At 44.2% G+C, this 24,501-nt stretch overlaps 1 protein-coding gene across 3 annotated transcripts in view; it reads right to left on the reverse strand.

Moving 5' to 3' along the window:
* The window catches only part of LOC107185903 (RNA-binding protein Musashi homolog Rbp6), an 856,487-nt gene that overhangs the window by 133,136 nt on the left and 698,850 nt on the right, over window positions 1-24,501 (reverse strand). For all 3 annotated transcript variants that reach the window (XM_015573678.1, XM_015573677.1, XM_015573679.1), the window contains one exon: window positions 16,089-16,137. In XM_015573678.1, coding sequence (XP_015429164.1) covers window positions 16,089-16,137 — 49 coding nt within the window. The remainder of the gene's footprint in view (window positions 1-16,088; window positions 16,138-24,501) is intronic.

Consider the following 24,501-nt stretch of genomic DNA (forward strand, 5'->3'; position numbering starts at 1 on the left):
CACCATTACAAGGTTGACACTCGACACGAATAACCATATATTCCCTGTTACTCCCAATCCGAAATTCGGTATTCCGTGCGAACGACAAATCTAATAAATCCAATCAACAGATACAAATCGTATGTATACGTATACTCAACGTCCAGTATCCGGATCAAGAAACGGTGCTTCAACGATAAACAAATCAGTCTCGAAGCTCTCATTTCGGCTCGTGTATCGTGAAATAGTATCAACGAACAATCAGGAAATTAATTAACGGTTGAAGAATGGTTCACAGCGTGTTCAAGCTCCATCTTCACCTCAACGGTGCGTTGTTCATCGCGGGAAAACGACGAACGGATAAAAGTGTCGCGCAAATGAAAACTTGCACGGGGCGCTGCCTTAGTGCAGAAGGGTTAGGAACGTACGTGAAAAACATTGCGCTTGTTTATCCCCTACGGCGCGTTTTTTATCTCTCCATATGCCGTGGTTACTTCGATACCTCGACAACGAACGATTCTCTCTATCTCTATTCGGTCTGTCTGCCGCTTGACACATATACACATCCCAGCACACTTTTTAATTCTGTTTTAATCTCCGAGTTATTGCTACTCCAGAGCTCACGCCGTTAGCTTTCCCTAACCCGTCCCATTCATCCTGTATTTCGAATACGTCGCCGCATATATGATTCCGCGCCGACGACGAGAATAATGGGGGCCGCTGCTCTATGCGTTCCTCTATAATGGAGTCGTTCGCTGATATAGACCGCTCGCGGATACGCGAACTCCCCGTCTGGCTTTCTCTCTCTCTTTTTTTTCGGGAGAGAGAGAGAGAGAGAGAGAGAGAGAGAGAGAAGGTTTCGTCGCGGCAGAATTTCTTCACCGAGCACAATGATCAATTCAAGAAATTTCGAGGAAGGCCAACCCCTAGCTCGCTCCTCGAGCCGTTGTCTTAAGGGGAACAATGAGGATTCGCAGTTCGTCGCGCGTCCTAGAGAAATATATTTTGAGGGTTCTACGCGAGAAAAGTTCCGGCTGAGGTTGAAAATACTTTTTCTCCATGGACGCTGATATCTACTGGGCACACCTATTCCGTAATTTCAGAAATGCATGGTATTGCTGAAGGTACATTTTGTAATATTTCTACGATCAGAGTGCGTAACCCGATTTTTTTATCCGAATGACGTCTCGTCTGGTATTATTTCGAAATCCCCTGGATCTCGAACAGTACCATCCTAATCCACCAAAAAGAAACGGTGACTCCAACCGACGATTTCCAAAATCGTACGCGACGCGTCGAAGTAAGACAATAGTCGCGACGGGAGCATTCAATTTCCATGCGATCGACGCAACACCGTCGACGATCACGGATTGCGCGTTGTCTCCTCCGACTCTTTCCTCCTCCTCCTCCTCCTCCTCCTCCTCCTCCTCTAACATTAAACACGCTGCGGGCGCATAGAGAGACGGGGCTCCGAGCACTCTCTACCCTTCGATCAACAGGGGCCAATCGGAACCCGATGCACGGAGGGGGTGGGAGGGCGCTCGTATGTTCGGGCGTTTGACAGCGAAGCGTTTAAATGCGAAATGCGATCGGTTAAGTGCGCCAATCATTGGCAGGGTGTTCGAGAGAGGCAAATAGAGTTCGGAATTCGAAATCGCGTCGTCATACCCCAGCGTGAAATTACACGTCTCCGTAGCGGCGGGGAATCGACGGTAGAGGAGAGAGACAGAGAGAGAAACAGAGAGGGAAAGCCGGGGAAATCGGTGGATTCGTAATTTTATCGCGGCGCACCGAGTGCACAGAATCACGGGACCATCTCACCGGGTTCGTTTGTTTACGAGAGTCGGGGGATTTTTGTTCCGCGCAGCGTTTCTGCTTCCCAGTTGGAAATTCAATAACTCGACCGTCCGTGCGAGCAGATCGTGAAATATTAGACGCGATAAATTAAGCGGCTCCTTTAGACGCGAAAGAATGAACGACGAAGGATGACGCGTCGGTGAGAATTTTGAGACATGCGATGGCTGATCAGGCGAATGTACATAGACGGGAAAGCTGGGAGTTATTATGTTACGCGAAGATTGTTTAGTAGGTTGTATTAGACGGAAACTTTAAGGTATAGAGGGTGTAACAAAAGTGTTGTAGGTTCCTGAAATGGGCCATTCGTGAGGTGATTTGGAACAAGTTTTTCCTTAGCAAAAATGTTATTCGAGGTTTTGTTAACGAGATATTAATGAAAAACCCCGACCAATCGGGTAGTGTTGGCTACGCGCTGCGCTTTTAATACGAACAAGCAACTTGGTATGCATCGACGAAAATTGCGTATAATAGCAACTGAAAAAGACGTAACAAATGAAATCGAACATTTTCTCGATTTTTGTTTGTCATTTAAAGTGAATAACGAATAATTTTTCTCTGGATGTAGGTGTACTCGATGTATGATTCGCACTAGGCTATCAGTTTCCAATTCTATCGTACAGTTCCACATTCTCCATCAGTTAAAAATTCGATATTCCAAGATAAATCACAGCCAATCGCACGCAAGATAACATAAGTCAAAATATTCGGGCGAGCAACAAGTTAAAAGGCTCTCAGGACGGTTTCATACCCCGTAATCTCATAAGGAGGAATCGGATCGCTGAAATGTAGGACGCTCTCGTCGCATCCGAGATTCTCTCCCATCTTCGCTATCTCGTGGCGTTCGTAGACGTAATATTTGCCGCTATTACCGGAATAATCGCCGGAATAATAACCGACGAAATAATAACGGGCCTGGGTAGATTGAAAGAGAAGGGTGGGAGAGGAGCATTCGTCGGCGAACGTTAGTTGGTCGTTTCTGAAAACCGCTCTCGTGCAACCTCGACCGATTGCACCGACGTGTATGTATGTATGTGTGCGTGTGTGTGTGTGTGTGTGTGTGCCACGCCAGTTTCCGAAGTTTCAGCCCGGCTTTAAGGTCCCACGGAGTAATATGTATACCTGGATCGATACTTCCGTATTTTCATCGTGCACGAAGCGCGCCATATGTCTCGGTTCTTGCGTGGCATGATCGAGTCTATCGGCTACTTGGAAGACGCTCCGAATTCGATGAAAGATACGCCTTTAAAAACACCGCCCACGGAGTGGCTCGATCGATACGTCGATTCGACGGCTACGTAGAACACGAGTTTCAGGCCGGAAATTACGCTCAAGATCTTCTGGATGCCGTGGAAGACACTCGGATGCTTTGGAGTCAATACAACGGTACTCCATTCAGCTCTGGGTAGCTAATTGGCCACATTTCGGTGGAATGATTATGTTACGTAATATCTCGAGATATCTTCTCCTTTTGTGAACCGCCTCGTTGGTGGTATTAATAGTGACGTGCTTTGTTGAGTTCTACGATGGTATGGAGGGATATAGAGAACAGAGACAAAGGTCTCAATGATATTTTTTCTACGTAGTTATTTGAAGGAGTGAAATTTAACGTTACTTTTAATTCATATCACCAAAAGATTTTCCGTTTACATATTAATAACGAACAATATATAAGGTGTTATGAAACTCGAGGTACAACCCGGTAGGGGGTGATTGTACTTGAAAAAATAAGTCCAAAATGTACAGTAGAATTTTTTTATGTGAGACTTTGTTTTCGAGAAAATCGACACCGAAAATTAATTTGAAACGCGTGTATTTATCATAATACAGACTGCAATGAAGAGACGCACTAGTCAAGTCCTATTGAATCGTACAGGTATCCAGCAGATATTCAAAGTCGATTGTCTCGAAAACGAAAAAATTTTATTCTATACTTTCGACTTATTTTATCACGTAGAATCACACCCTACCCGATTGTACCATCACTTACATGACACCCTGTATATGTTAGTTCACGGGAACCCAAGATCTCAAACGGAGTGTTGGCACCCTTCAATTCAATTTCACGTTACTGGGTCGCGCGAAGACCAGCTAACTAAACCGGGTGAAGCAGCTAATTAGGAATTCCAATCTCAGTACTTTGAGATTCAGAATACCGAGGCAGTGAAACGTGCAGCTTCCGAATATACTCGAACAACCTATCCGCTCATGGACGAAACTTATATTATTCTCAAATTGCAGTCGCAGAGCACTACGATCCCGTAAACGCCGGGGACCGTCTAATATCGAATACCGTCACACGTCCTTTCTCGAACAAAGGCATCGCGTATAGGAACCCGGCTACACTACCAACGGCGTGTCTAGCAATGAATATTTATCGTTCTCCGGGTCAAACTTAACAAGAAGCCTCGCGCCCCGTGTTCGAGAATGCAATTCGCGTCGCTCTACTTGGTACGGTTTCAGCTTCGATTCCGGTCGCGCCGATTTCAACGTCCTCGTCACCGCAAGTTCCTTGAATTATTTAAAGAAATTTCATTTATCAGTGCCTCGTGTATTTTCAGCGCTGGTTCCTTTTATCTACGGTGCCGCAGTCGCGGTCGCTCGTGTTCCCTTCGCGGATTGGAGAGTGGGGGGAGGGGCACCATCACGGTATTTCCCTCGGTTTCCTGGTATTCCTTCTTTTTCGTGCAACGGTGATATTTTTTTACTCAGTCTCCGGTAAGTGAACCGGGCACGACCTGCAGGGCCTGCAGCTTCAAATGCATGCATCTGGAACGACCACGCCTCGAGGGTGCCCACGACGGGTTGCGACGGGGGTTAGGAAAGAGGAATTGCTGCGAAGCAGGACGACGACGACGACATCGGCGACGACGACGACAACGACGACGACGACGACGACGACGGCGACAAGGAGGAAGAGGATGACTACGACGACTCGAGAGGGCCACTTACGTTTGAATTTTAAATTCTCCCCTCTGGATGAAAGATTTTCCGGAGGCTAGGCGGAGAGATGGAGAACGAAGGAGGACACCTCTGCGATGGATTAAGCTCGCCGAAGCACGAACGAGACGAAGGGGTCAAGTTGGCTCGGATGAGATCAGCATTCTGGATAGCGCCGAACACAGACGGATGTACGGAACCGGAGAACGTAGCAGGCGAAAAAGACGGGGAAGTGAAGCGCGCGTAGGGTGAGAGAGGGACGAGTAGTAAGAGACACTTCGCGACCTTCCGGAGGTCTGCACACACCGCTCGAACCGATCTACTCGTCCCTTTCAACCCCGCTACACTAAGAAATCGACGCCCTCCGTTTTCGTACGCTTCTTCCTTCCTCTTCTTTAGCCACTTCCTTTCTGGTTCTTTCTACCTTCCGCCCCCTTCACTCCTTCCAAATCCCGTCTCCACCCTGCTATTCTACGGTTCAACAGCTCGCCCGTCCAGATTCACCGGTCTTTCCGTCCTTCGTTTCCTCTTGGACTCGCCTCGTTCGCGACCCTCTCTCGCCGACACTCCCACGATCCTCTTTTTATCCCCCGTTGAAAGAGCGCCGATAGATAGGGACGGAAATTCGTGAGGTAGCTTCGATCCAGTGCAGGGTCCACGAAATTGCAGCCGGAGCGGCTCAATTGAATCGTGCGAGAAACTCGCGCTACCGGTGCTTCACGCGAGGCTACGGGAGTTGGGTGATGGGATGAGGGAACCTGGAGCGAATACGTTCACCGTGTGGCGGATCGTGGATTATTCGCGAAACGGGAGCTGGTTCGGTAATAAATATGCATCAGCGGGCGTGGATATTGTTTGATGGAAAAGTGGGAGCTCTGTGAAATTGTTGTCAAAAACGGGATGAAAGTGTGTACGAAATGATAGTCTACATATTATGGGATGTTCGTGGTGATAGTTAAAGCAAGAGTAGTGGTCTAAATATAGGAGGACCATAGGCTAGGGTTAGATATGGGCTGGTTGAAAGTATAGAATCATGTTAGGTACTTCACCGTTGTGGGAATAGTATTAAACTACGACTCGAAAACAAAAGAAAATTATTTTGAATTCACTAGGTTGTCACTTTAGCATCACTAGTTGTTGCTTTCGTATCGCTAGTTATTGCTTTAGTATTGCTAGTTATTACTTGGTATCACTAGTTTTTGCTTCGTTATCCCTAGTTATCATTAGTTATAACTAGCGATAACGAAGTCAGACTAGTGATAATTAGTGATCAGAAAAAAACTAGTGATAACGAAGTAAAAACTGGTGAAATTTCAAAAATTTAATTTTGGTCACGAAATACGGGTTTTCAGTAAACCGTGCGCATGGTGGAAGATTAAAAGAGAAACTTAAGCAGCAGTATCTCGCAAGATTTTATATCGAATAAGGGAGATCGAGTCCGATGCAATCGCGCGTATAAATCCCGCTGCGTCTGGCAGTTGGTTAAGTCTCTATGACCGAGCAGCGAGGTGGGAAAAGGAAAACAAAAAAGATTTTTGATAGACGTAATGAAAGAATAACGGAGGATAAAGAAAGCTCTGGATAGAGTACGGGGGAACAAAGACGCGGGGAGAGAGAAGTGGCGGGACCGTCTTCTGCGTTTCAATATTTCAGAATCTTTTGCTCTCCACCTGCCGTGAGGATTTCTCTCTGCTTCGAATACAGACAGGACGGACGGTCGTAATACAGGTGACAATTGGAGCGTGTCGATGCGCCGTTCCTCGAGAATCCCCGTAATAGAATGGCAGGAAAGTCGTTCGGCCCCGGGGGGTTGGAGCATCGGTTTTCTTTTATACCGAAAACCGACCGGATTATGTTATGCACGGTGGATGTCGTAGCTGTGATTCGTACGCTATCCCGCTGATAAAGATACCCCTATCTCGTCCGTAGATCCGGATTTAAAGAAATCAGGCACAAGACGCCCGGAGCCTGCCGATCGTCGACACGGAAAACGCAGGAATCAATTCTATGCGCGACCGAACGTTTTCGTTTAGGTGATAACATCATCCGTGGGACTATTTTTGGATATGAAATTGATTCCCTTGAAAACGAACCATTGGGACCTAGCCAAACATTGTCGTCCTAGCTGGTACTTAGCCTTTCAGAGTTTTAATCGGCGAGAAAACAAATTTTCATGTATTTTCTTTATCCTTATTCGTAATACGTTGAATGCCATAGTTTCTGCGTCGAAAAAAATCTGAGGAACACAAGATTGTTTCCCGGTATTATAACCACGTTAACATTACAAAATTTCTTAATTACTGTTAGAATATTTTGAAACACAAAATTCTGTCCTTAATTGGGGTAAAAAAAATGTACAGCTATACTTGGACTAATTTTTGGTGTATCAACTATATATAAAGCTCTCCTTGAGAACCACGCCAATTATTTCAAGGGTACCAGCCGCCCGTTGGTACATCATCACGAAAATTCCGTCCTTGTTTCAGGCTTAATACCAAGATTGATTGGGAGTTCATTAAGCTTCAAATTAAATTAGAAGTTCAGCCGAGAACATTATATTAATTAGCAGCGACGATGATTTAGTGCGTATCAACGTTACTAATATCTGGTACATCAATGTACTAACTTCTCTCTAAACTATTAGAAACTTGAAACTTCATAAAATACTCTTCCCAAGAGACACAAGTATATCCGTATCAATTTGAACGACCATAAAAGAATCTACTATAAACAGTTCTCCAAACTAGATCGATGAAAGAAGCTTATTCCTCGCCACGGCGAACATCCTATCGCTTGACAAATTCGAAGGAATCGGTTCCGGATCACAGTCGGATAAACCAACTTTCGAGCCTCCTTTACGGTGACCGATAAGTCGAGCCGTTCCAGCCAGAAAAGACTCGCTGAATTCAGTGCGCGACCCGACGTCCGATCACGAAATCGGTGGAGTGGGGTATCGTCGATAATTCTCGACGGGTCGGCCGGGATCCGGGACCCAGCGACATATTTAGGCTGAATCGGACGGCGACGGGTAAGGAAAAGCCTGATCCTTTACGTAACATCCGCGACCAGGAACCATCCATCGTACAGAAGTTCTCGAAAGCAGTGGCTGGGCGACTTCCAACGACGGAGAGTTTTCGAAAGTTCCAACGACGCCTGAAACCCTATTCTGATACTTCGCTCGGAGAGAGGCGGATACTCGGGCCGGGCGTTCGTTGGTGCCTGCTCCCAAAGGGCGATGCCTCGAGAGTTTCTTTGGCCGACTGAAACCCCCCATCCACCCCTCGCTGCTTGGAAGGGAAAAATGTTCCGTGACGCAGGGTCTTTCATAAAAGACACGATATTTTCATGAGAGCTCGCATCGAGCTTGTGCGCGAACAGACGGCGCTTGTGGGGGGAAGGGGCGAAACTTTTCAACACGCTTCGACGAATACCGGAAATTTTTAACCCTCCGTAATTCAACCCTCTGACGGGTTCCCCGCGACGTTCCGCGTGTTTGCGCGCGTGTAAAGAGCAGCCGGCTACGTTTCTAATTCCTTTTCGATTTCTACGAGTGAAACGGGAATGTTACCATTTTTTAGGGTACGAATAGGACGAACGTTGGTTACGTATGGGAATTCTACGGTGAAGAAAAAAATGATACCGTTCTATTATCGATGAAGCAGTAATAGGTTGAAAGTATTGTGGTAGATTATACGGGAAGTTTTGAAACTGGGGGTCCAAATATTGAATACTTATTGTTAGATTGCGGGTATTTATGCAAATACAGATATTTATGGGGTATTTGTAAGAACTAGAGCCAAACAGAGGGTCGTTTCCTTTATTCTACCAGGTTCTAAATAAATTAAAAATTCCTTTAAGCTGCTGGCAAATATCAGTTTTTACAAGCAAAGGATTACATATTTCATATTACATATTTCAGGGATCCAGGAAAAAAAGGGTATTTTTTTGCGAGGCGTCGGTACCCCGAGGATTAATAATAATTTCATGTCCCAACTCTCCTCCACTACCCCAGCAAACTAACAATCGATCAGTAACAATCACTGAATAGACCATTCGAGAAAATTCGATAGAAACGGAAACCAAATCGTACAAACCCAACACCTGCGTCTATAAACACCGATCAGAAACCACGTCCGATCAGTGCACGACAATTTCACTACCCAATACCAGGTGATCCTATAGAGTTGTGTTGCAACGAGACGTTCCATAGCCACATTCTCAAGGACCCGCTCCACGGGATTATCGATCTTAAGGTAGTCGCCAATTACCAATCAAGAACCGACACGGCGGAACTCCATGGAAATCAATCTCGGCTTTCCGGCTGACTAGAAGTCCTCGGACTGATTCCGAAGCGAGCGATTGGCGCGCCGAGGTGATCTTAGAGAAGTTACAGAGTCCGTGGGGCCGGTTTCCGCGGTGTTGGCGCGCACAGAGAAAGGGCCACCGCCGTTTCACTGGCGGGAGTCGAACGTGGAGTGCTAGAAACAGCTTCGAAACTATTTCGGACCGATCCGTGGGAAGTTCGAAGGGGGTAAAGGGTGGGAGCCGACGGCGCAGAACTATTCGAGCTGGAGAAATGGGCGCGGCGAGGTGCAGTATATGCATACGTGCCGAAGTTCGCGGGTACGGTTTACCGCGCGCCATGCGAGTTGCCCCACCCCCAACGACCCTGAAGCGCGAATTTCTATCCGACTCGACGCGGAAACAGCCCTCAGTTGCACGTGCCCCCACCACGTTCGCTATCGTGTTCCCCGAACTGTCCTGATGCCCCTGGACCCAGGATTACGTCAAACCGGCATAACATATCCGACCGCTTGCTCGCTGTCGGTTCGGGTTCCACGAGTTCCCGAGACTTCGCGGAGATTCTCCTTGTCCAGCCGAGAGGAAAGCCAACCACCATCAGCCCCCGTTCCCCATCCTCCACACCGGTAATTGCATCTAGCAGACCGACCAACCCAGGCACCCTTCGCCGCTGACACGGAATCCCGAGCTTCGTTAAGTCGAGACTTTGTGACACGGTTCGCCTGTCACGATTAGACTGCCGGGCGAACCTTCGCTGATTCTTTGGGGGACTGTTTGACTCGAGACCGGAGGGATTGTGCGACACGGACGGTGAACCGCGGATGGAGATGAGCAAGGATTTTATTTCGGTGGTAAAAATGGGTAGACCGGTGGCGTATGAAGGAATTTGTTTCAGTTTGTGTAGGTACACTACTGGTCACGAGTATTAGGGCATTTATTAATGGTACAAGGTACAGTAATGTCTCGATGAGTGAGACGTACTCGTGTCCGCTTCGAAGCATTCATGGCAAGGCGGAAAGGTTTTCAGCCCCTCATAAATTTGTTTTTTACCCGAAGCCGAGCCTCTGCTTACCGTCTGTTTACTCTGTTTTGATTGATTCCAGAGAGGGATACCCCCAGTGATGGGAATAACGTCGTTGCTCGTGTCCTATTCATCGAGGAATCACTGTAGTATGAAATTGTTGGAAGTCGAAAGTACATATTGTGGAGGGGATGGAAAAAATAAAAGTTATAAAAGTGGCCTGAGATATATAAGTTTTATGAAACATCATTATAGAAAAAAAAATATAGATTTTTACGGATTCTTTTCTCGAAACTGTATGCAAAGATAATTTTAGTCGAGGTTTCTAATAGATTCGAAATAGGAGGAAAACCTAAGGACATTTTCTGAACTTTTTTACTATACTGACTTTTAGACAATCAGATATACATAGAATGATAGTGTACATAGTGATCATATAGCGTGGGAGTTACAGTAAAAAGTAATGTAATCTGGAAAGTAATAACCTATCTATGTGTGAATTTTGTTTATATTTCTGTATATGTAGATATGAAATTATACGTCTAACTGGAATAAATCACTTTGAAGGGAGTAAAGTTAGACTAAAATTAGAATAAATCATTTGCTGTCTGGGGTCTGTATTTACGTAAGTGAAGCTATTGGCCGTTATATTTAATATTAATTCACGAAAGATTTTATATAATATATTCTGCTATTAATATTCTACTACATCATGGAAGTAAAATTATGCACATTGTGGATGACGTATGACGTGTAGACTCTTCTCCCCTTTTCATTGACTTCTGAAGTGTTATTTGACTTGCGTCTGTGCAGAACTTGGAACATAGGGATGCCTCCGCTGTTAAATTAGGGATTTAATCACGGAACAGTACACTGAGGAATTTTACACTCGAACAAGTTCAAGTTTGTAAATGTAGGGGAGTACGAAGCTAATGTTCCATACCGTTCAGAATCTACATTCCATCAATCTCCACGCGATTCTTTATCCCAAACAGAATCTACGTTCTTCAAAATCAAATAACAAATCAAGAACCACAAGACCAATAATCATCAGAAAACGAATTCTAAAAAATCCGTGGTCACGATCGAACGAGTAGAACCCCTTATCCCGCAATCCGCAGAAAATCGTGAAACGGGTCTCCATAAAACGTGGTTACTCCGAAAAGCACAATTTTCCCCGTCCACGTCGAATCATCCCCCCTTCTCGATCGTCGGTGGATGCACGAGCAGAGATTCAATGAACGATTGAAGGTGGACGTCCCTTTGACGCGTGTTCACGCATGAGTAAACAAGTCCTTCTTTTGGAGCATCGCCGGTAGGCAATCAGGAAGGACGGAGAGGAACGGTCCTGGGGGTTGGGCGTACAGGAACACATACGTGTTCCATCCAGGAGCAATGTGCCAGCAATTTATGACAAGGTACACGCGCGGACACATACACACTCTGTGCGATATATAAACGCTGGAATAGGGGAGGGGGAGGAGGGTGGCCGCCGCTACCGCTCGTGTGTAAATACACGCGCGGTACGTACCCTGGTGTCTGTACGAGATGAAACTACGGACCCGTGGCTTCGCTCCACAGCCTTATAGGTGCGGCTCCCTATCCGCCTCCGCCGTTGCCTCCGCCGCCGCCCCCATCCGCGTAAGGGTGGAGCTCACGAAGAGAAAATCCTTTGGCCAGCGAAGCTTGGATAATCGCGCCCGGAGCTATAGTCGCGCCTCTCCTCGCCGGCTACCACAGCAGAGGGAAGACACGCTTTGGTGCAATTGCAGCCTGCCCATCCGCGTGGAAATCATAGCTTGCTGCGGGACTCGAAATTGTCCGGAAACGCTCGGATTCTTCTTTCACGGAGGCAACTTCTTCAGGGATTTGGACGTAAAGAGGTCGGCCCCGGGAACATTCGACAAAGATCTCTGTCTCTCTTTCACCGACGTCGTGCCGACCCGCCTCGATCCTCGCGCTAGATCGAAATCGAATCTACGCCCGGAGAACGTTACGACCTTGAAGGGACCGAGTTCACCCTGCCGTTGTCGACTATCAAAGAAACGATCTCGCCTCCCGGCTAAAGGAGCTCCCTATCCGCCCTTTTATACCACGATCGACATACGTTTTACACTTCAGCCGGATGTAAACGAGTCACTTTTTGGGTTACCGTGCCTCCGCGACGTTTGCCGGAGAAATCTTGCGTACTCCGCGAGGAGCGTTCTCGTTTTGCCTGCTATGAAACTCGGAAGTGATAGTATTTTCTTTGTTCCTGGCGCGGCTTGCTCGGATAAGGGATTTACGGGATTGTTTCGAGACAACTTGGCAAAGAATTTCTTCTTTGATATCCTGAGGTATTAGACTGCGGAGTTTCTAGGTTCTCAGCGTTTGAACAATCGAGAGCAGGATTCCGGACTTCTTGGTGAACAGAGAGATGAAGTAAAAAACAGAGAACCGAGCCAAAATTGAGGATTCTTCACGAACGTGGTGGCAATTACTGGTTTATTTTATAAAACGAAGTTTAGAAGACGCCACCGTCAGGGCTGAGACGATGGCGACTTCTACTATGCAAAGTTACTGTGACTACGAGTACGATGCGATTACTAATATGAGGGAGCGACTGGTCTAGTTCGACGACTGTACTCGACTGACAATTAGATATACGTGAAGAATTGTGGTGGTCATTAGGAATGAATAATTATGTGCATCCAGAGGAACCAACTAGCGATAATGATCTCTCACAGAAAAGACGTTTCTACTGAAAATAACTAGGGCGTACTTAATACTAAACTGAATCCTTAAGTTTAGTACGCCCAGTGTTGGCTAATCAGATTGTGCGGTACAAGTTAGTGTCTTTCAAATAATTCAAAGTGTTCATCGCGTGATCTTACGATGTTAAGACCTAACCTCAGATGTAATCCAAACAACTTAAGTAAACAGCCGAAATTTATCTCCGCATACTAAACAATTCTTTATTCCTACAGTAATGAAATGACACAATCTCCCACAGAACCATACAGCGTCCTCAATCAACGAAACATTACATACCAGACTCTAATCTAAATCCCACATCTGACCAATTTCAAACGTAGCCCTAACAACAAGTACCATAGAATCGAGAAGATGCCATTCCCTACATCTAAACAATCGAATCGGTCCACGTACGAGAGTTTAATATAGAACAGCGCAATTGACAGACGTTTGGGAGTACGTCGCGAAACAAGGAGACAATGGGCAACGAATAAGATCTATCGGTGTGCCGTTGATTGCGGCCGAAGTTGCTCACGCAACGTTCACAGAAAATCCGACAATAATCCCCTTAGGGGTCACAGACAGCCGCGGCTATGGAAGTACCATATTGTGAAATCTGCCGGAGAGCAGCAGCGATGTTCGAGGTTTGAGGTTCGCAGACTCGTCCGACGGCGGGGTGAGGGGGATGGGTATTGGATGTCATCGCGAGAGAGATTACGCGGCCGCTTTGAAAGAGCCCTCCCCTCCGTCACTCTCTTGCACCCTTTCCACCGGTTCCCTTTCTTCTACCCACTTTCGCCACCCTCCCAAGCCTCACGCTCCTCGCCGCCACCCTCTTTCTTCTCCAGAGATGCACCGCTATTTCACCTACTCCTTTCCACGCTGTCGTCCGTTTGCCTAGACGTGCAACACATCTTCTCCTTTTCTATGCCCACTCTACCCACCCTCCCCTCGGCATCGTCGGTCGCGGTGGTTCAAACCCTCTTTCCCACTCCCCTCGAGGCGGCGGGAAACCTCCCAACCCCCTGTGGCATTGAAGGGAGCCAGCTTTCATATCCCATTTGCTCCTATTTTTCATAAGCGATATTAGAATCTATCACTGAGACCCGGCAGGCACTCTACTCAAGAGCAGAAGAGGGATGGAGAACGAAGGGCGTACATCGCGGTGCACGGGGTGGTGGTAGGTGGCGGCGGATACCGTTAAAAAAGATAGAGAGACTCCCCGATTATCGGTCGGGTGGGGTACCTCGATCGCTGACGATTATCGACCCCATTGAAGCAACGACGTGAATGGATCCAGGCTCGCGACAACGAGACCCCTCGCCATTCGTATTCCACTTCTTCTCTCTCTCTCTCTCTCTCTCTCTCTCTCTCTCTCTCTCTCACTCACTCACCCTATCTCTCTTGCTCCTTAGTCTTCTCTGGTTGTAGAAGGAGCCGGGAGTCGAGAGCTGGCGTATATATTACATTAGGTGTCTAATATTTCATTCATCCCCGCCTCTGGATACCTCGTTTCTCCGACTGAACGATCTCATTTCGCGAAGCGTTCCCTGTAACTGCTTCCACTTGATTTTCGCCTGACTTTTCGCCTGGACTGACGTGAATAATTTTCACCGGATCGATCTTTACCATTGTGTGCTTAATTGATACTCTGAAAACTGATGGAATTACGATGTTGAAAATTTGCAAAGAATTAGGTACAATGCCTTACGATTCAATTCAATGTTGTCAGCTAGAGAAAATACAGATTTTTTAATAAAGATTGCATAATTCCAAGTGTTATCTTAATTCGTGGAATAGGGAATGTTTCTAGGTATCCTCTGTTATCGGCCGTTCATAAGCGTCGAGGGGCTGTAAACTTGGCGGCATCTTTGAATTTCAGCCAATCCCGTCACGCATAGCAATAGGCAATCGTGGTGTCGGTTATGGCAGCCTTTTATTCAGATGCGATTAAAATAAGGAATAAAAGAAGCGACGCGTGCCGGGAATCGAAACGGCCTGAACATTTACATCCTCGCCGCGTACGTGTATAAACGTCGAAATGAATTCTGTTCGCTGGGAAAATATGAAAATGTAAAATCATCCTGTCCCGATCAGAAACCGAACGGTATTGGAACCTATAAAATTACCATAGGACATCTTTCATTCTGTATTTTTTCTTGTACAAATTGGAGTACCCTCTGAGTTTTCAATGGTTTTGCACGATAAAGTAATATTAAGTCTGGCTAAAACTATTCGAAATTTTCTTAAACATATCTTTGAAAGATATTATTGCTTTATTTAATATAAACTGGACTTCAATATCTGCTTGTACGCCAAATTTTATTCATTCCGAATGTAAAGAGAATAGTAAAATCGCAATTCCACAGTGCGACTGATTTAGTGAAAATTATAAGATAAACATAAGAATACGAAATATCTGAAGCTTGTTCAATGATCTTTCTTGTAATTTCGATCTCTTTAAATATCAGATTTACCGAAAGTTGCTGTCGTTTCTATTCCCCTTGTTTGATTCACGGTAAATTCCGTTCAATCCCTCATTAATCTGGAATACAAAGACTATTCTACAATCTTGTTTCATCTTCTCAGAATTCCTCAACGTCTTCTGTCACTAAAACACGGACGAAAAGAGACCAGAAATTTTCAAAATGCCTAATGCAGCCAAGTATACGTACAATTCCAAAGGCGTCGAGTCACGATTTCTAATCTCTCTCTCCCGACTCACAAAGTAGCGCGATTAAGTTGCACGAAAGTCCCAAGTACCATCGAGGTTGGTGGTGGAGTCGAATCGTGCAATCACCGTCGTGATTAACGCTCCGATTGATTGCGCCGTCAAATTAATGTTATTTATCTATCGGCCGGTACCAACGCTTGGCGCATTGACGTCGTGTATTACCGTAATTACTAATTATAGTTTCGAGCCAGCTCGTTAATTGGCCGATCCCGCGATCTCCGAGCGTGAGCGCCGGTGTTATTGACTCGCTAAACAGAATAGTCTCGACCATATTTTCAACGTATTTGCGCGCGGCGAAGTTCCGCGAGTAGCGCAACGGCTAGACGCGCATCGAAAATTCACCGGTGTGGATACTGCGTCGTCAGCACTCCTCTCGTGTTTTAACGATCATCAGTGATTAAACAGTAATTACTGGCCACCCTCCCCTTCCCCGCCCCAACACCACTCGTCCCACGTATCGAATTATTGTATCACCGTTCACCCTCGATAGAACCGGTCCCAGGGAAAATCATAAATTTCACTCACCTCTGTGCCTGTTGGTCTGCTTGTCGAACATCAGCATGGCATCCTCGATCTGCAATTTCAATAAAAACGCGTTAATTAGCGGGGCTACCGTGCGGCGAGGAGGCCTGAATTTAATTTAACGCATTTTCGGCCACGTAACCCACGGTATTATATTCAGTTTGTTGGAAAACGCGATGATTCGATTCGATAAATTCGCGCGTTTTTCGAATTTCTACGAGCAAATCGGCCGTGCTGAACTCACACTCGGTGTTGTATCTTCCGAACGAATCGATACTTGCGATACCGATTTGGTTTGCGTACTATTATAGGATGCTTCGAGTTTGTTAATGATCGTAACGATTATTAGTTTCGGAGAGAGTTGAATAATTTCTGTAGTCGTAGTGAAATTTAGAATGTTTTACTTGAGAAGTTAATGTAGTGTGGAAATAGAAACTGATTTGGGATATGTACTGCTAATGACTACTGTTATGTAGCTGATACGGGAACAAAATCATACTCAGAAATGTTAGTACAGTTATTAGATTTATGAATCTTTCAGTGGAATAAAGTTCTATTTGTGCACGTAACATTTAGCAAGTCAAATTTTGCTGAATAATTTCGTAACTGAAGTCGCAGCTCTGTTTCCATTACAGAAACTACCAAATAGTAATTTTGTTACGTAAACACAGTGGTCCATGTTATATGAACCATGTATCAATTAACTAGACGCAATCAAAATCATTGAAAGTTAGCATGTACCAACTGCGTACACGTGTCAATTCCCAAAATAGTTGTGTCTTCCAAAAAGTCCACCAAACAGAGTTCAACCGTACAGCGATTAATAATTTTTTGCAACATGTCGTTCAGTTTAAGTTTAATAAAAGGACGAGTTTCTGGTCATCATTGTGGCACGTTCTTTTCGAAGCTCTTGAATAATCCAATGAAGGGAGTGCACTTCGACCGACGACATATTTACCGCTGAATATTTAACGAAGTACTAATGGTCGGTACAGAAATTGTACTCTGCCTTGTGCTTTAGCCGAGGCTACAGGAACAGCGTCAAGGGAGATTAAAACTTGGAGCAGTTACGAATATACACGTTGTCCCGGAAAGGACAGGTCGAAATGCTAAACTTCGGAATCGAGTTATAAAAAAGTTACAATGGTCTACATATTCCTACTACCGGTACAATTTTAAATAAAGAAAGTGGGTTCGGTAATAGGATGTACAGATCAAAATCATTCTATAGATAAAACGATGAAAGTGTAATAATAGTAGAGTTCTTATATTTTTTTAATTTACATATACCGTTTGTATAGTCATTCATGGACGGTATTACTAGAAAAATAAACCTTTCTGCGTGTCAGGAGCTTCAAGCACCCCATCGAAAGCTTTATGGATCGTAAACAACGTTGTGGAAACACCGTGAAGAACTTAGAATAGCAGAACGAATTTTTGAACAGTCGAACCGTGTTTACGAAGAAATTCTAGTCAAATGTTAAAAGGATTTAAGATCTGAATGGGGAAAGAAAATTGTTTCAAAACTGTTGTTTCGTTGAGAGTATTGTATAGAGAAAGAACTTGTCATTGTGGATAAAGGTGTCACGGAAAGGTCACTTGTGCTTATTATAGAGCAAAGAAGTTAGTGTAATATTCATTATCCAAGAACTCTTCGGGCGTTAAGTGCCAATTAATTAATTTTGAAAGCTTCAACGTTCTCCTTCAAATTCAGTGCAATCGCCACTAACAATGTCATTGTAAATTCACTTAAAACACGGCAGATTCTTATACCGTCGCTTGAGTCCCATTCACTGCATTCTTAATAAGCCCGTGAGTGACAAATAATCAATTAATTCATGAATTATATTTGAATTTTACTGTAACTGTACGCAAAGTATAACATCGCTAACATGTAAAAATAAACGCTTGTTATTTTCAACTGCGTAGCAACAACTTAGTTTGCCCTTGTAGAGTTGCAGTGTTGTAGTACACAACAGCAACAATTACACGTTCCATACATTTCGTCTTATAATAATAACACTGACCGCCATTGCCCGCCATAACCGCAGTCTTCTCTACCCCCAACCATGCGACGATTACAAATTACCCTCGATAAATCTTCACGGCCAGGTCACAGCGATCACGCTTCCTGTGGTCCCGAAGAGGCGTCCGTTGCTTCCCTCCCTCTGACGCAGAACGTTAACCGAATTCCCCCGAGCGTTCCGCCGCGGAGCACCGAGGTACCGCCGAATTAGAGATAGGATATCGTGTGTATTCTTCGAGGAAGTACATGTGTGTCCTAAAGCACAGCTGGATCGAGATTTACGAAGCAAGCTGGGCGAGAAAGGCGTAGCAAGGGGATTGAGAATAGCGGGAGTTGTAGAGGGGGATGTCCGGGCGGGGATGAGGGATCGTGGAGGGGTTGTGTTGTCGGTAACTGAAGTGCTAGAGGAGGGGGGGGTGGGAGAGAAGCGTAGGAGGCGGGAAGGCGACGCGGCTAGTGGGATTTATGGGACAGGAGAAACAATAGGGATTACCTTTAACCCCCTGCCGTCCTACGAGTTCGTCCCTGCTTTGTTCCTTCCTACTTCCTGCTAGAGGACCGCAAGCACAGAGACGATAGAAATAGCGACGACCACGCAAACAGCACGTGAAAACGGCATGGAATTATTCCGTCGAGTATGCTGCTGGAAGTTCGATTAGTCGAATTAATCGGGAGACGTGGGTACGCGGATTAGCGGATTCACGAATTGGGGAACGTTTATTCTCTCGATACTCGGGCTGCGTAAAAGGGGATGAATATTGGTTACACGGATGAGAAATGATGGGAACAACTGTCGGCGCCTCAAAGACTTCTTTGGCAGATTCAGTCAAGGAATTGTTTCTCTTTGGTCTTGTTATTATTTTAATACTGTGTAGGGATGAATGTTGAATTCTATTTACCTATAATAGTAATAATATATTTGTGAATAGTTGTTGTTTTGTGTTTTTGAATTATTTATTGTTACGGAATCTTCCTTCTATGGTAGGATGTTCGTATATTGCCATGTTCCCCATTCCATTTTTAGCTTTCTTCACCTTTTTCCACTCTGTTGATTCTCTTGTTCAATATAATTGAGCTATTGAAAACTCACAACGTGGGAAAAAGTTTCATTTTCTAGTATTGTTATGGACTGCAATATCCATTATTACTACCTTGTTAGTGCACATACAATTTTTGGTGAACGTAAGCTTAGCTATCAGATTACTCGGACAGTAAAGAATTCGGGTAACTGGAGCACAGATAAAAGAATTTCCACTCTGTTCGACAGAGAACGGAAAGAAATTCTTCCGCCAAAACGCACAGAAGGCGTGGCGAGGGTAAATATTAGATTATGCGATTAACATTCGATGGACTTCATGCCGAGCACGGGGGGACAGTTTCATCCCGTTTGCATCTGTCAACCCGGCGTAATTCCGTTTACCGAGTCTTATGCAATACGTTTCACGGCGAAAGTAACATCGGAGGGGCGTGTCTGGAGAGACAGGGACGGTCTTGATTTAGATCTTCGAAAATGTTGGTCATTGGAAATAAAAGAGCACAATGGGAGTGGATAGTCCGCTAAATAAACACGAAATTTCAAAGGAACTCGTGGAAACAATGTAGTCAGAGTTTTATTTTGAATTGAAATCATATTTGGACAATTCAATGTAACCATTAAATTTCCAATGCAATTTGTGCCCACGAAGTTAAAAGTCACGTGAAACTCTCGAATTAAATTTAATTTTGCAAAAACTGAAAATTGATATTTGAATCACTAGAAAAGCAGAAATTAAAAAAAAAAATTAATGCAACTTTTTCCCCATTTTTCATCAGAATTGTTTACTATATGGATAAAGACTGATACCAAACACAGTGGTATCTTTATCGTCTGGATTGGAGACCCGACATCCCTCTCGACGCAGGGTTTGTTTGAATATCGTTAACTGCTCCGTGAACGCAACAGGGGATTGAATAACGAAAAAAATAAAAAAAAAAATAAAAAAACAGGGTCGACTAACAGCTTGTTCTTCGAGGTTCGCTTCGGCGAAGAAACGTGGCGAGCGTCCGCGTATGTGGCGTTTTCTTCAGCAAAGAATAATTCAAAGCGTGATCGCGCCACCGTGGGAACTGTTTGTATTTCTTAGCGACGAGTTGATCTTACAAAAGCGACGGAAAAACGGGGACATCGGGAACGATGACGGTTATTCGTCGAAACAACTCACGTCCTGTTGCTTTGAGAGCCCCGCGTAACACGGCAAAGAATTGAGTCCCTTAGACTCTGCATTCGTATCGTTCTTATTTTCAAAAGAAAAAGTAATATCGTACCGAAGAAATGGAAGAGGAACGAGGCTAGATGCATACCGAGAGCGTGAGAGAGAAAGTTGAAGCTTTTAATGAAAACAGAGGAGGCGTCACCACGTAAGACAGGACTGACACACTGGGGAGCTCTCGTCATGACGACGTCATCGCCAAGTCTTTTACTTCCACGGTTCTTTTCACAAAGTGTGACTTCTTCATTTCGTTCGTATCACATTTTCGTTACGATATACGCGTCGATGCACCGATGCCAGTTACGAAAAAGAAAAATCTAAGTAGGTTGCGTGTTGTTTATTTCGGAACTGTTTGCAAGAATTCACGTATCGTCTATCCTGCGATCGAATTCCATGATAACGCTTAGGAAGATTCTAATGTAAACACAGTGGGTGGGTGGTGTACGACGAGTAAAAATAGATATCAGCGGAATCGATAGACAGGATGTGGAGCGAAGGTGAAACGGGTAAGGGGGATGAATCGATTCTTACGCGAGGCGGTAACGGCGGTGGAAATAAATCCGACAGAAGCCAACAAACTGACAGGCGGCGAACAAAAAAGAACTGAAATAGAAGTCTTCATTATTCACTGCTTGCAATCGTTCGATTCTTTGCAGTTGGTTGTATTTCATAACAATTGGGTTTCAAGATGCCACGATATCCAGTGTCATTTGTATTTCTATCTATCTGTGAAATATTAATAAATACACGTGTTCAGATATTCTATTTACAGATTTATAAATGGGTTTAAATTCTCGAAGAGGAAAGACTTAAACTGATCTCGTTGTAATCGTTCTAAACGAGCGTTATTAAAAGTAAACCCGGAAAATGAATCAATATAAATTCCAAAAGGATTTCTCGCCGGGTCTTAATCCCTTTGAGCATTTCTAATATTCAGTTCATTAAGGTCTGTTACAGTATATAACGAAGCTGCGGAATTGTTTCAAGTTTCGTGCTCGTTAATTCGCCTCTCTGTGTGTAATACCTTTGAATTTTATCCGTGGATTGCTCCTGTCGAGTTTTTCTGGCATACGATTATACCAGTGATGGGCAACCGACATATTTGCGTATTGAGATTCCTTAACCCTCCTCGCACATTTTAATCTAAACTAGCGTATCACTCGTATAGATTAATAATCATTTACGTTTCTTTTTATGCAAAACAGATAGAAGCAACCTGATATTATGTATAAGTAGTATTTAAAGCAATTGTTATTAAATTTATACAAATACCATTGTAAATTGTATATTTTCAAACGATTTTTCAATAAAAAACAGTCAAACCATACATATGCGTTATTCATTAATCCTGCTCTATCTCTATTCCTATTCCTAATATCAATTAACCAAAAAAGTAATAAGAAATAATAAATAATAACAAAATAATTAATTCTAAAACTTTTAAATTTGGAAGAAGTTCTGCAATTAGTTAAAATTTTCGCCACCAATTGGTGGGGGCGCCACAGACGTGTAAAATACCTGTATAATATATGTATACCTGTATGTATAATACCTATGCAATGTAACTGTAATAATGAATGTGCCTTCTAGTATAGGCATTGCTTTGAAGTGAACGGGACTTTGAAGATTAGACCTATAAAGTATGTTATCAGGTTGCTTCAGGAGTCCTAAATGAACAGTTTAAGCGCTCTGAGAATAACTTTATAACTCATAAAAGCAACAGTTGTTCCCCCGATTTCCCATACTCCACTACAAAAGTAGAGTTTATGCTTTCGTATATATTCTGCTCCCTCATTTATGTAAAATCTCTGCGACCGAGCAAAATGAGTTTCGCGTAATGGGAATCGAAGCAACTGTGTAATTTCTCGTGGTTTTCAGTTCGACGCGGGAAACTCGGAAACGAACAATACGGGAAGGTTATGGAAGGACGAGGCGAAAGATAGGAAGGAGGGTGGCCGTCCCTTGGGAGCAATCGACTTCTGGTGAGTGGGCGAGGTGTACCTTATTACAAGTTCGATTCTAGTGGTGTTACAGCTCTCCGTGGACCTTGTTGTAGATTGCTGTCTTACGAGTCCTGCCCTTTATACTACGGGAAGGTTTCCGTTCTCGCAGACACACCTAGTATTATTTCCCGTGGCACCTTTCTTTTCTATCTTTCCGCACGAGCTGTCTTTCTTGTTTGGCAAACTAATTCAAAAGGGCGCCCGGAAACTGGGTCAAGAGTGTACCCTTTACGTTGACCTTTCGCACGCGACTTTCCGTATCATTTGCAACGCTGTTATTGTTCGTGCAGTGGTTAGAAGTCTGCGTGATTCTTGTAAAATTGCCTTAGCTGCAACTTGCTGACTTTGTTTTCGTTACAACTACTATGTTCCGGAATAAAAATAAATAGTTAGTCAGAAATCGTGAGGAACATCTTGCATTGTTTAACAAGCTCTATCATCCGAGTGAATTATTTTTTTAGAAGTGCATAGGTGCACTTGCAAACTGAAACTGCATTTTTTTCAAACGGAATACTATTATTTTATTTTGCATATATTGATTTCTCGTTTCATTTTGCACATAGAAGGTGTAATGTAAGGTTATTCAAATATAATACTTTACGATTTCTTGATGTTTGTTAGGCAATATACATATATGTAAGCAGAACTAGTATGTGAAATAATACGTGATATTGTGTATATGTAAACATTAAGGGTAAGTACCAAAGATTCAAATACAAAACTTGTGCTTATAATAATAATTTTCATTTATCGAAACACCATCACGATTTGTTTGTAAATGATTATTTTTAATGGCACAATTTAATCAGTTTGTAATTTCCAATAGTAATACAAATAATTGTTAATATCAATTTACAATATCGATTGTCTACATTTTTTCCAAAAATAGAGAATCCCTCCTTCGACTGTATCACGATTTCCAATACACATCCCACATCTTCCGCGTAAAAATACCTCCAAGTTGAATTTCCCACTACGCTGTCACTGATATTGTATTCGCACAATGCACCGTTTACATTCACGGCCACCTGCCGTGGGCGAAGAAAAAAAAAACGTTTCTATTTAAATCCCCGCCTCTTAAGAAGCCGACGCGTCGACGAGATAACCTAATACGATAATCGATTCCCGCAGGAAGACCGTAATTGCATTTACGGGGACGAACGAAGCATTCTAAAATAAACACCGACGCCTGGAGGAGCTGAGCGGGTACGGGACGCCGTCGCCGCCACTGTAGTCTCGCGAAAGGTTTCCCATTTTTTTCCCACCGTCGCCAGCTCGTAAAACGGCATGGATTTAAACGAAACGATACCGATTTACCCCACCGGGTAACAGAAGCGTGCGCCACAGAAGCAGCTCTAGGATTTCCAAAGAATGCTCCCTCTTGCTCGCTCACTTGCCCTTTTTCCCCTCATTTTCCACCACTCTGCTTCCTTCTTTTTCTTTCTCTCTTTCCCCCTCTCTCTCTCTCTCTCTCTCTCTCTCTCTCTCTCTCTCTCTCTCTCTCTCTGTGTGTGTGTCTCTCTGCACTCCCTCTACGAACGATCGAGGGTAAAAGCGAGCTACCACCTAGGGATTTCGATGAGGTTTCCTCTTTCCCCGGCCATTTCGCGTTCCGCGTCGCGTCCTATCGCAAACCACGGGGCTCCTCTGCCCGTGTAGATTTAGTATGCAGCGAGCTGTATTAAATCTCCGGTGTTCGAGGGATATTCCAGGTTCCCGCTTCAGCCTCGTTTCTGATGCCGACGCGTTCCACCCGCAAGCATGACGACACGCCGCTTTTCAACGGGCGCACGCCGTCACTCCCCCCCCCCCTTCCGCTGCTTTTCAACGATTTTGAACAGTTTGTCGTCGGCGTGACGTCACCTCTTTGTATTCCCGAAACGACAGAGTCAGAAGCCAATTCCCACCGAGCATTATCGACGATAATCGTGAGCTTCCGTGGTTCTGGTGACCGAATTTTTGCTGGTTTTGACAGAATAATGTTTCGGGAGAAATTGTCGTTAATGTTCATTTTGCTTGGTAATATTTATGGAAGGTGTGGAAACATTCTACAATATATAATACTACAAATATAATCCACCTTCTAAAAAAATGACATTTTACATGTTTCTTGTATTAAATATTTCATTCTTTCCGGT

This window comes from Dufourea novaeangliae, unplaced genomic scaffold (genome assembly GCF_001272555.1).
Source record: "Dufourea novaeangliae isolate 0120121106 unplaced genomic scaffold, ASM127255v1 scaffold56, whole genome shotgun sequence".
Classification (NCBI taxonomy): Eukaryota; Metazoa; Arthropoda; class Insecta; order Hymenoptera; family Halictidae; genus Dufourea; species Dufourea novaeangliae.